Source organism: Eschrichtius robustus, chromosome 1, assembly GCF_028021215.1.
Source record: "Eschrichtius robustus isolate mEscRob2 chromosome 1, mEscRob2.pri, whole genome shotgun sequence".
NCBI classification, from domain to species: domain Eukaryota; kingdom Metazoa; phylum Chordata; class Mammalia; order Artiodactyla; family Eschrichtiidae; genus Eschrichtius; species Eschrichtius robustus.
Genome location: NC_090824.1, coordinates 37,598,536 through 37,611,995, shown reverse-complemented (window position 1 = coordinate 37,611,995; position 13,460 = coordinate 37,598,536). Strand labels below are relative to the sequence as shown.

Genomic DNA, 13,460 nt, shown 5'->3' with positions numbered 1-13,460 from the left:
TGTATTTTAATATGCAATTTGATTCCTTCCTAGGGGTACCGCAGACACATCTGAGAATGGAGGAAGGAACGCCCTCAGCGAGGTGCCATCTGCAAAATCAGACAATCAGCCATCAGCTGAAAAGGTGTTAAATTTGGATAATGTATTTTAGAAGTAAACCCAATGAAAAAAGCCATGTGTACAATAATCCACTTCTCATTGAGTGTTGCATTTAATTATCTGATTGTTTCCATCAGCTGAGAATTCCCACTTAAATAATATAAGGAAGATTGCTTTTCAAAGAATTAGAATACAACAAACCAAAGCTATGGCAAGCATCACTTAATCTTCCTCTGAGGATACCAGCAGCTCTTTCCAAAAGAGACCATTTTGAACCATTATGAATGCACGCTGTCTGCGTGTTACTATTGAGAGCACAAGAGGCTGAGCTTAAACTGCACAGATGCTTCAGTGTCATTGCCATGAACTAGTTCATTTGTCATTTGTCTTTTTCTCATTAAAATGTCTTTTACTTTCCTTGGGAATTGGAGTTTCTAAATTCTTAAATTCTAGGAAAGTGGGGATTTGCTGTATGTCACAGCCCAGACTGCCTATCAGAAGGGGTAGGGAAGGAACAAGGTGTATTTTTTTTCAGAGGTCTGCTCCTGCATGCTAGGCTTCTGTCTGCCTTGGACCATGGCTATGTGGTCACAGGCAGAAACAGCACTTAGGGGCTGGGAGAACTCCTTTATCCTGCTGACATACCAATTAGAAGGTGAGAATCAGTCTAGTAAATCTCCTCTGTCCTATGGAAAGACCTTTCTCTGAGCTGAGAAACTTTAAATAAATTGTATTATCTCCTGGTTTGGGGTATAAAGAATCAGTGATATCCCTTTGTATCACAAAATGTTTATCTTTTCCAGGCAATTAAGTATATTGAAGATAATATGTTTACTATTTGTGTATTTGCTTAGGCAATGGAATCGATTAAGGATTTTAGCCTGGAATCCAAGTTAAAGCCTCAACAGGAGGAAAGTGTTATGGAGAAATATGAAAAGGATCACAGTGCATCTATAAATAGTTTACTAGAGAGGTAAACTTTTAAAAAAAGATTTTTTTTTATTGAAATACAGTTGATTTACAATGTTGTGTTAGTTTCAGGTGTACAGCAAAGTGATTCAGTTATACATACACACACACATATATATGTATATATATGATGTATGTATGTATGTATATATCCTTTTTCAGATTCTATTCCCTTATAGATTATTACAAAATATTGAGTATAGTTCTCTGTGCTATACAGTAGGTCCTTGCTGGTTATCTATTTTATGTATAGTATTGTGTATATGTTAAGGAGAGGTAAACTCTTTTAAACAACTAGAAAATCCAGCAAATATCTTTCATCAGTGCAAACGTTGTACTTTAATAAGTAAGTTTTTATTTTCCTTTAGTCATAATTTTTGCATGTGATCCAGTAACTTAAGCAGAAATTCTCTGGGATTTCCTCATGGACAATTGACAGTAATTAAAAAAAATTTTTTTTTAGTCTTATTTTTAAAATTAAGTAACATTGCATTTAATTTTTTTCCAGGTATGATACACACAGAGACAATCTTGAACTACACCTGCAAAACAGCATTGTCAGGATTATTTCTGATTTCTCTAGTGACAAGGAAAGGAGTAGTGTTTGTCTACAGGATAAACTGACAGATCTACAGGTAAATACTGAAAATATTACTAGAGGAGTTTTATCTTTTATTAGAAAATAATACCGCCATAAGTATAGACTTCACCATTTTTGTTGTGGTCTCACATGCTAGATGTTTCTGAAGAACTCTCTGTCACCGGATTTCAGAAAGACACCCAAACCCAGGAAAGAGTTTGTTCGGGGTGCTAATTTATTGCTCATGCTCTAATTTGATATTCTATGTATTGTGGCGTGCAGAAGTTTAGATTGTGTTTGGGATGGGGATGAAGGCTTCAGATGAATTGGTTGAAACAATGTGTTTGAAGGCGATTTCAGCCAACACAGCTTCTGGTTTGCTCCAAAATTAACAATATGTGAAAAACCAGCGACTCCGAATTTTTGTTTCAGTCATCTATCATCTTAACCAAATTGTCGCATTATCTGTCTGATGTTGGGTAATAAGAAAGGGGGAGGTCGTGGACGGAGTTTTCTCCGTGCGTGATGGATGATCTTGTGGAGAGCCATCAGAGGGAGTACTGCATTTGACTCAGGAGCTGCAGAAAAAACAATCTAGTGATGGGCACACCAATCGTTAAGTTCTACAAATAAGTATCTTCCTTATTTTGAAGATAATCTGTGCATTGCAGTACAACACCGTCGTATGCTTGGATGTGCATTATTAGAGTGAACCCTTACAGAAAGCCCATCAGGTGGAGAAAAGGTCACGGGTGCTTCCTACAATGCCCTCTCATATTTTCTAGTTATCTTCCTTTCATGATGCCAGTTCCTGAATCACACTCTACCAAATGGCTCTTCTCTATTTTCCATCTGAATAAGCAAAATTCATGTGTTAAAATCTCTGTTGTTCAAGTAATGGATGTAGCACGTTTTCATCACAATTAAGAAGCTGTCCTGAGACCGTACTCCTGTGACTGAATAATAAGTTGGTTAGAAAAACTATACAAATCCTTGGGGAAAGTGAAGAACAAATTATACTGATGAGCACTCAGATTCTATAGCAGTGCCTTTTTAAAAAAAAAAAGAACCAAGATAAGGAGTTGGAATAGTATAGAATTTTAGATGTTTAACTATAAATTATAAATTAATTTTATTCACTTCTCATTTGATAGAAATGATTTTGGTTCATTGCAATTTTAGTTTAAGGAGAAAAAAAAAAGACTAGAGAAAATAGAATATCTAATAGAATATGTTCTTATATCTCTGTGTATCTTTCTGAATTGTATTCTGTGTATCTAACTTCAGGGAAGGGCATTTGGATTCCTTTGAAAGCCATGTTGCTGATTCCCTTGATTTCATTCAGTGGATTCTCTGAGAGCACAGTTAATAGCATTGCTCTCTGAAGGATAGTTTACTTGTAAAATATATTTTCAAATGTATTTTCATGTGAAACTTTGTGTTTGTGCCCACAATTGTAAACGTCTCATTTTGTAAGAACAGAATAATTGTGCCTATTAACCCATTCATTGAAAAATTAATTTACATGTTTCATCCAGGTCTTAAAAAATGAAACCGATGCTTGCTGGAAAGAGTTTGAAGTCACTTCACTGAAGTTAGAAGAGCTGGAAAGTGACATTAGGAAGCCTTTTCTAGTTAAGGCAAGAGATAAATTAAAGGAGAAAGAAAGAGAGCTTCAGATGACTCTTAATACCAGGTATAATGCTGGGATCTATTAACCATGAGTTTACTAAATTTGCTAAATTTTAAGAGAGGCTAATATTATACTAAGCATGTTATTTTATTTAGTTGTCACAACAACCATAAGAGAAGCTGATGAGGAAACTGCTGCTGGGGGAGGTTAAATCACATAACCAAGCCACACTACTGGCCAGAGACTTAAGTGGAACTTAAAGTCTGTTGAGTTCCGAAGGCCGTGCTCTTCCCACTGTCTCCCCTTGAGCCTGAATTTAGCCACGTCACGTAACTTCTCTGGGCCTTGATTTCCTCATTTTTAGAATGAGAGTGCTATTGTTATCCCTTTACATAGGATGTGTACCCCCAGCACATCTCCCCATTTTACATAGGAGGAAGCTGAGGCTCAGAGTCTATATGTTATTTATCCAGGGTCACACATTTCAACTTATTATTGGCCTAGACTTTGAATCCTAGTATATTTCCACTAATAAAATAATTAGTATGCATAATGAATTTCTTTGTCATCAAGGCAAGGTTCAATTACATTTAGTATTTTGTATTTCAAAAGAGAGAGAAAGGCTTAGTATGCTTTACAACAGTTTTCCATTTAGCGCAGTATCAGTTAAATTATCGAGAGTACTTGGATATAGCAAACAACTCATTCCTTGCCATTGTGGATCACTGGGTTTGGGTTTTAATGTGATGATCTATACACATCATTGTATGTATTTTTATTGAATAATTATTTTCTGTTCTTGGTTAAATAATGGCATTAATATGTTTTATAAGATATCTTTCTGCTGTGTTTTCCCCTCATGTCTGATTTATTTTTCACCCAGAATGGAGTCTTTGGAGACTGCGCTGCATATTGTGTTACCTGTGGAGAAGGAGTTGCTCCTTCTCTGTGACTCAGACCTGCTCCTCTGTGAAATGGCCATTCAAGAATTTAATCTCACTGATGCTGATGACATTTATCGAAACCTGAGGGTAGATATAAATTCTCACAGTGTATTTATAGAATAAACAGTTCTTCGGAGATTTATACATGTTTATGCTTTTTTTAAAATTATACATCCATAGTATTTATTTCAAATATAAGCCACGGCAGAAAAATCTTCAATAATTTAGACTTGATATTTATTTCTCAACTCTTTAATTCCTTGCCAATTTGGAAGTATCAATAGGTACCATGGAGTAAATAATGGCATATTTTCTTTGAATTAAAAATGAAGGCTTGCTTATGAATGCCTTCTCCAATGACTGAAATCCTAATTTTCTCTCTGTACTAGACTAAGATGCTTAAGTTGTCATATTCTACAGTTTACTTATTCCAAATCTCATCTTAAAAATATTTTTTTTATTTTTCAAATTATAAACAGATGTCTCAATAGTTCAACCTGTAATTATTTTCATTGAATCAATAGATTTATATACCTCTTTTGGGGATTTAAATATCAGGAAGGGTATCAGATAATGAAACAGCTGGGCCATCTGATCATTTGTAATTAAAGTGTTCCTTCTGTCAAAACTGTCAGACTTGGTTAAACTGAGAAGCAGTTTTCTTGATCAAATCTAGTGACATAATTTGAGGTTAGTTTCTGCTGTGCAATTTTTCTTTTTTCTGCCTCAGTCTTTCAGCTTTTCTTACCTTTATTTTAGAATATCCAAGATTCCATAGTAAAACAGATTGAAATATGTAATCATTTGGAACAGTCAGGCAACTTTGCATTAAAGGAATTAAACCCGCTTGACCTGCATGCAGCACAGAATATTATCCTGAAACACAGAACACAACTCGAAGAAATGAACCACAAAGTCCAGAGGAGTAAAGATGCCCTCAAAGTTCTGGAAGATTTTTTGGCTTCTCTGAGAGGAGCTGAACTCTCTGGTGAGCTTCTTATAGACCTTTCAGCCTCAGGTTCACAGGTGGTACCAGGAAGTACTTTGACGGTGGAAAATAAAGAGGGAAGAATTCATCAGATGAAAGACAAGGCCAGACATTTGGACGAACGTTTGAAGGTGCTCGGTATAAGCGTTAAAGATGCTGAACAGGGTGAAAACACCTCCTGTGAAAAACTTCTGAATGCTTTGTCCAGAAGCTTATCTGAGACACATGGCTCTGGCAGACAGGAGGAACTCACTGAAGAAGATGAGTTATTAGAGACTTGTATTTTCAAAAATAATGAACTCCTGAAAAATATTCAAGATGTACACAATCAAATCAGCAAAATAGGCCTGAAAGATCCGACCGTTCCAGCTGTAAAACAACGGTAGGTATCGTTTTCGTCCATTTCCATGCAAGATGACGGTTTTCTGTTTTTTCCTTTTCCCAAATATCTATTAGGTGAAACAAATGCTTCCTGTGTCTTTCTACTTCTGTGCCATCCCCCTCTATTCAGGGTTCAGCATTCTTTTTTGTAGGCTTTTTCAAACAAGCTTTCTTTTTGTTGAGATTGTGCCTTTACAAAGTGTTATATAATTTTTTCCTTTGAAGTTTTCATTCTTATGGACAGAGGAAGAGTACAATAAGATATGTGTGAGGTCCATGAGTTGCTTCAAAGTCTCTTTGCTGCTGTTTATTTATTGTGGAGTTCTCCTGATGGGGGAAGACCTGGGAAACTCTACACATTTGATTATAGAGAACAAGTGGTGGAAGATGCACATACCACGCCTCGTCCCTACTTCTTCCTTCATTATTTGGTCCTCTCCCCTTCTCCTGGCAGGACTGGATGAGGACTGAGTTTAAGAGGTAGACTAAGGTTAGTGTTGATTCTGGAGACTCAGCAGAACTGGGGTTACCTGAGGTTCGCAGCCATCTGTACGAGTGCTGCTATTGTCATTGTGGCATTCAGCGTCGGCCTCCAGGTCCTGAAAATGAAAATGTTAGCAAGAGTTAGCAAAAGAGTCACTTTTGTGAGCCCCCCTCCCCCGTCTAAATCTCGCCCACTTTCCATCTCTTCTGCCCACTTCTAATCCCTCAGGCTCAGTGCTTTCCTGAGGCTGTTTAGCTGATTAAGCTCTTCCCTCTGAAATTTCCCTGAGCCCTCCGTCTCAATGGGACTTCCATTTCAACAGCGCTCCAGTTCTTCATGAGGTGTGGAACTGGTTTAGTTATTAATTTGACTGTTAATGCATTTATTATAGATTTATAAATAATTAGTAATAAATTAACTTATTAATTTATAAATGAAAACTATACTTTGATAGATAGTAAATTGCTTTAGTTTTTAATTGAGTTACTAATAGAATAAGCCAGGCACTGTTTTAGGTCCTGGGGATACAGCAGTTAACAAAACAGACAAAAATTCTTGCCCTTGGTAGAGCTTATTATCTAGTGGGACGAGGAAGATATGCAGTATGTTTGATGGTGATAAAGACCATGGAGAAAGAGTAAGTAGGGAAGGAAGAGGTGGTTACAATTCACACAGGGTCAGCAGGCACAGTTTTACAGAGAAGGTGGCGTGTGAGCCAGATGGGATGAGTGACAAGCCAAGTGACAACCTGGAGGAAGAGCCTCCCAGGCTGAGGGGCTATAGGTACAAAGGGCAGGTGTGGGACTGGGCCTGGCATGTTTGAGGAGAGACGAGGAGGTGAGCAGGTTAGCAGGGAGGGGGTCACAGGGGTCACGGGCAGGATGGAGCTTAGCTCCTGTAGGGACCTGTGGGCCATGTGTTGACTTTGGTTTCTTTGTTGAGTGACATGGGAAGTCATTGGAGGCTTCTGAGCAGAGGGAAATGATTTGGTTTTCATTGTAACAGGCTGGCGTGTTGAGAATAGACTGTAAGAGTCAAGGCAAGACTCAGGAAGTCTAGTTTGACCTATAGCAATAATCCTGGTGAGGAATGATGGTGGCACGGAACAGTGGTGAGGTGGCAAAAAATATTAAGATTCTGTATGTATTTTGAAAGTAGAGTCCACAAGGTTTGTTGACACATTGGACATGGGGTATAAAAGAAAGATTGGAGTTACCGTTAACTGGGATGATGAAGACAAGTTTATCAGGCATTGAATGAAAGATCAGGTGTGCTCAGTTTTAGACACAATAGGTTCAAAATACTTATTGGATGTTCAAGTAGCACTATCAATAAGACTTAAAATTAGGTGGCATCAGATGTCAGGAGAGAGGTCTGGGCGAGGTATACATCTGAGAGTCATCAACATTTTAGAATGCTGTTTAAAGCCATGAGATGGATAAGATTACCATGCTGGGCTTCCCTGGTGGCACAGTGGTTGAGAATCTGCCTGCCAATGCAGGGGACACGGGTTCGAGCCCTGGTCTGGGAAGATCCCACATGCCGCGGAGCAGCTAGGCCCGTGAGCCACAATCACTGAGCCTGCGCGTCTGGAGCCTGTGCTCCGCAGCAAGAGAGGCCACGATAGTGAGAGGCCCGCGCACCGCGATGAAGAGTGGCCCCCGCTTGCCACAACTGGAGAAAGCCCTCACACAGAAACGAAGACCCAACACAGCCATAAATAAATAAATTAATTAATTAAATTAAATTAAAAAAAAAAAAAAAAAGATTACCATGCTGTGTACTCCGGGGCACTCCATGTTACGAGGTCAGGGAGATGACAGGGAACTAGCCAAAGATACTGAGGAGTGGCCAGTATCATAGGAGGAAAATCAGGAGCGTCCTGGGGGTTAAGTGAGAAGGTCTTTCAATGAGGAGAAGTGATCACCTTTGTCACATGCTGCCGACTATTGAAGGAAGGTGACGATGCAGACTGGGACATGGATTAGCAATGTGGAGGTTCCTGGGGATCTTGACGAGCAGTCTTGGAGGAGTGGAGGGAGTGAGAGCCGTATGGGAGTGGATTCAGGAGAGAACTGGAAGAGAGGAAGTAGAGACAGCGAGTATCTGATGAAAGCAGTTTAGACCTAGGTGAATAGAGTTAATCCCACCAGGATTAATTTGCAGGTTAAAACCCTTAGTTCAAATGACTCTTCTTTGGTATGGAGGAGCTTTTTGTACACAGGGTAGAAACGCAAGATTTCCTTACATTTCCCTTTCTTCTTGCCCCTTCTGCCCTGCCCGGGGAAGCTTGCAGTGTTCTCCCAGCCGTCTCGTCTCCTCTCCATATCATACTGTCTTCCCCACACGTGTGCACACATACTCTTCCTCTCTTTTCTCTCATATGCATATACACACCCTTTACAAGTGTGTTCATCACTGAGAAATGTTACCGCTCGTGGTTTTGTATGTCTGTTCCATTTAAAACACCAGCTAGTATTCTGGAAATGCAGAGCCTCCTGACCTCTGTCATAGGAATGTGTGATTTAGGCATAAACCTCATGAGGGGGGCTTCCCTGGTGACGCAGTGGTTGAGAATCTGCCTGCCAATGCAGGGGACACGGGTTCGAGCCCTGGTCTGGGAAGATCCCACATGCCGCGGAGCGGCTGGGCCCGTGAGCCACAACTACTGAGCCTGCGCGTCTGGAGCCTGTGCTCCACAACAAGAGAGGCTGCGATAGTGAGAGACCCGCGCACCACGATGGAAGGTAGCCCCCGCTTGCCGCAACTGGAGAAAGCCCTCACACAGAAACGAAGACCCAACACAGCCAAAAAAAAAAAAAAAAAAAATATATATATATATATATATATATATATATATATATATATATGTAAATAAATTAAAAAAAAAAAACTCATGAGGACAAATTAAAGTTAGTGTGCTCCCACAAATTACCCATATTTGTGTTGAATCAAATCGCCTAATTGGCCATTAAATTTTTCTCTCTCATAATCAAGGAAAAAATCGTTACTCAGACTGGATAAGGATCTAGATGAATGTGGAGAAGAGAAGAAACACTTGCAAGAAATGGTGAATTCTCTTCCACAATTCAAAGACGGCAGAGAGAAAGCTCTGAGTCAACAGTGCCAAGGCACAGCACTCTTGTGGGAGAATACAAAAGCTTCGGTCACTGAATGGTAAGGAAAAAAATTCCTCCCAAATCTGAAAAATTGTCTGTGGCACAATTAACTTTTTGAAATTTGTATGTTGAAAACACATTCCCATGGGCCTCAAGGAGAGGCCAACTTAAGGGTTTCATGCTCGAAGCTCACTGGGCCAACGTCTGGGGCAAGACCTGGAACCCTAGATTACGGACAAATGACTTTAAGAGGTTGTCTAAGAGGGAGGACAAATACATAGTGTATTTATAATTATTATTGCCCCACCTATATTAGTTTTCTATTGCTCCTGTAATAAATGACCACAAATGTCGTGGCTTAAAATCGGCACAAACTTATCTTACAGTCTGGAGGTCGGAAATCCTAAAATGAAACTGCATTCCTTTCTGGACTCTCTGGGAGAGAATCCGTTTCCTTGCCTTTTCCATCCTCTAGAGGCCACCTACTCCATTCCTGGGCTTGTGTCCCCTTCTTCCATCTTTAAGGCCAGCAGTGCAGCATCTTGAAATCTCAATCTCTCTCTGTCTCATCCCTGCTTTTGTTATCACATCTCCTTCAGACTCTGACCCTCATGCCTCCCTCTTATAAGGGCCCTTGTGATTATCTTGCACCCATTCAGATAATCCAGGATAATGTCTCTATTTTAAGATCCTTAATTTAGTCGCATCTGTAAAGTCCCTTTTGCTATGTAAGCTAACATATTCACAGGACCCAGGGATTAGGACGTGGACATCTTTGGGAGTTGGGGGCACTATCCTACCACACTCCACTTAAATGGCAGATGTTGCCAGTCAGTTACTGCCATCTTTCCTACAGAACCTGGACAAGGCTCAGAAGTTTTCTCAATTCTGTGGCAGCCCTTACCTATCAGTCCTGGTTGGCGATTCGGCTGAAGAGTGTCCATCCCTGCCTTCTCCCTTTACTCTCTGCCTGGGGGTAGGAGTAGTTGAGAGGGCTGACCCCTACAGGCTGTACCACCCAAGCCAAGGGTTCCAGTTGGGTTAGGAAGTGGGAGATACTAGTATGAGATTAGTAACCAAGAAGAGAGAGAAGTCAGGGTGGTCTTAACCCCCACCCTTTTCAGCAAGTGGTTCCAGCAGCTCCTACTGACACCTCTTTGGCTTAGGGCACTTTCCCTCTTTCCCCTTGAGCCCAGGTGCTGTACCTATTTTTGGAAGGGTTAGTCTCTGGGTGTCTCAGCTCCTTGGTGGTTTCCCTTAACTTTACTATCAGTGGTCCTTTCACCACAGAACTCCATCTGTGGAGTTCCTGCTTCCTACTGGAACCCGAGTATACAGTAGTCAAGATGAAGTCTGTCTGTGGATTTGATCTAGTGTACCCTTCGATTTTACAGAGGAAAGAACTGAGGTCCAAAGAGCCTCAAGTAACTTATCTGAGGTCTCATGACTAATTAGTGCCCAACCATAACTAGAAACCAGGTGTCTTAGCTGCCACAGCATCTGTACTAAACTTTTTTTTAAAAGGGCTAAATCTAGAATGAGTTGAAATAGACATACTTGAATCATACTGAATTAACACTGAAGCAATCTCTAAGAATAATGCTGGGGAGGCATTGTTTTCCAAGTTATCTTTTAGTTAATGATGAAATTGAGGTGCTGATTCCTTATGGTTACGAATCCTGTGTTTCTTTCCAGAGCTTACATCTGGTGACTTTTTAATATTGACCTGGTGAAAGTAGTAATCCAGTGATTATTTATACCATCCATTTGTCAAATAAATATATATGCCATCATTCTTAGGTTAAATTGTAAAACAATATTATAAACCATGTCTAGAGGAAAAATCCTTCTAGAACTTATTAGTCATTATTGTAGGATACTTACAAAGAGAAAGAATGGTTTTGTTATTTTCAGAAATTTAGCTGTTTTACTTTTTTTCATAGCCTTGACCAATGTGAAAGAGTTTTGGAGCTCTTAAAACAGTATCAGAATTTTAAAAGTGTCCTGACAACTTTGATTCAAAAAGAAGAGAATATCATCTCCCTCCAGGCTTCCTACATGGGAAAGGAGAACTTGAAGAAAAGGATAGCAGAGGTGAGTCCAAATTCCAAAGGAAACTTTACATAGCAGCCTCGCTTGCAAGCCCAACAAAAGAGAGGATATTATCAATGGAGTCACTTTCGAAACCTGGTTTAGAAGAAGTTACTAGTGACTTTGTTTTACCAGGTATCTAAGAAGTTATTGAATTTATCCCCAGGGCTTGAAAAAAAATTGGTCCCCAGGTTAATGCTGGGTTGCATCTGTTTGGGTTTTGATACTGATGGTGTGGTTCTTTTGGAGTCTGGGGTTGCCCCTGCCGCTACCTCTGAAATGTTGGAACAGTTTGTGCACTGACTTTCCACATAAAAAAAAAAACCCTGAGGCTTCATTGCAACCTTGAGAGAAAGAAGGTACTAGGAAAATCCCGTCTGTTGTTAGTGGATAAAGGAAAAATTATGTTTTTATTTCTTCCCTTTTATTTCTTCGTAAAGATGTGTGAGCTTATCTCCAAGTTGCTCCGTCTATGTTCATAGCCTCGCCGATCACAGCTTCATAGTTTAAGAAGAATAACACTTTTGGACACTAGATGTCATTATTTTCTATGATTTTATGTGGTTATCAACCAGAGTGGCAGAAGAATGGAATAGTTAGAAAAGGATACACTACACTGTATTACCGTACACCAGAAAGTTGCTTTTCCTCTTGGTTTTATGAGTACTCTATGCTAAAGTGCTGTCAAAATATCAGAGGCATTGGTGAAATATCATCTACTTGATACACCTGGTTGTTAGAAAGCAATTTTATTAAAGTTCCCAGTGGCTGAGCACAGCATCAGTGAGGCTTATATACAGACATACCTCACCTTATCACACTTTGCTTTATTGTGTCTTTTACAAATGGAAGGGTTTGTGGCAACCCTTTGTAGAGCAAGTCTATCGGTACCATTTTTCCAACAGCATTTTCTCACTTTGTGTCTCTATGTCACATTTGGGGAATTCTTGCAGTATCTCAAACCCTCCACCACCAAAAAGATTATGACTTGCTTAAAGGCTCAGATGATGATTAGTGTTTTTAGCAAATAAGTATTTTTAAATTAAGGTATGTACATTTTTTAAGACATAATGCTACTGCACACTTAATGGACTACAGTATAATGTAAACATAACTTTTATATATATCTGGGAAACCAAAAAATTCATGTGATTTGCTTTATTGCGATACTCCCGTTACTGCCATGGTCCAGACCCAAACCTTCAATGTCCCCGAGGTATGCCTGTAGACCAGATTCTTACAGACAATTTAGTCTTTGTCTAGAACTCTTATCCCTGAGGCTGAAGTGACACTCAGAGTCACATCCGTGCCACAGATGAGGAGTAGCCCCTGCCTGCGGCCTCCTTTCTCAGACGCAGTTTCTTGGAACTGACCGATCAGAAAGAGCTCTGCTTGGACACCAGTTGTACAATATGTGACTGTGTAACTGGTTTCCCATCAGATTTAATCGAGGGAGACCACCATGCTAGGAGCAGGCTGGCAGTCGGGATCTCTTAGATGCAACCTGTCTGGTTCCATCCAGCAGAGGCAGCTTCTGGGTTTGGCAGTCTTGGGATCTAGGAGGATCGTGTCCTCATCCAAATGGATTAAGGAGCTTTGGTTCTCAGAGTATCCAACACGATCAGCTTTACAGAATCCCCTCAGCCTTGTGGCCCGGTTCACATAGCTACTTTTCTACTGTGCCCCTGATACCAGTTTCCCAGCTTGCACTCTTGTTTCAGGATCCAGGTCTCTGCCTTAGATACTCACAGATCCTGAGTCATTGCCTTTCAAACTGACCAGATAGTGAATCCCTCTTGACTTGCAGCTGTTCTTGGTTTGTGCCAATCCTCCTCACTCCTGGAGTCCTGTCTTTGTCCCACTAAGTGGGATCCTGTTACCAGCAGAGCTGTTCCTTTCCTGATTAGGTGAGGTAACATCTGTAAAGTGTCTGCAGAGTGCCTAGGACTTAATCAACCCATTAAATGGTAAACTGCACTTTCTGGACAGGTTATTTATTTGACTAATAAAACTTCTATCACCTTCAGGCACTCGGCCCCTCTCCTGGGTGAGTCTCCCTGATGGGAATCTAGATCCAGGTCTTGACCCCTCTGCTATGATTAGTTCCTCTATGGCTGTTGTCTTTTTCCATCTGGGCTGCTATGAAAGAATACCATAGACTGGGGGGCTTAT

At 40.2% G+C, this 13,460-nt stretch overlaps 1 protein-coding gene across 3 annotated transcripts in view; it reads left to right on the top strand.

The window, feature by feature from the left end:
* The window catches only part of SYNE2 (spectrin repeat containing nuclear envelope protein 2), a 273,887-nt gene that overhangs the window by 81,132 nt on the left and 179,295 nt on the right, over positions 1–13,460 (top strand). For all 3 annotated transcript variants that reach the window (XM_068544299.1, XM_068544308.1, XM_068544289.1), the window contains exons 24-31: positions 34–124; positions 954–1,072; positions 1,577–1,703; positions 3,187–3,344; positions 4,165–4,312; positions 4,985–5,595; positions 9,076–9,255; positions 11,141–11,291. In XM_068544299.1, coding sequence (XP_068400400.1) covers positions 34–124; positions 954–1,072; positions 1,577–1,703; positions 3,187–3,344; positions 4,165–4,312; positions 4,985–5,595; positions 9,076–9,255; positions 11,141–11,291 — 1,585 coding nt within the window. The remainder of the gene's footprint in view (positions 1–33; positions 125–953; positions 1,073–1,576; positions 1,704–3,186; positions 3,345–4,164; positions 4,313–4,984; positions 5,596–9,075; positions 9,256–11,140; positions 11,292–13,460) is intronic.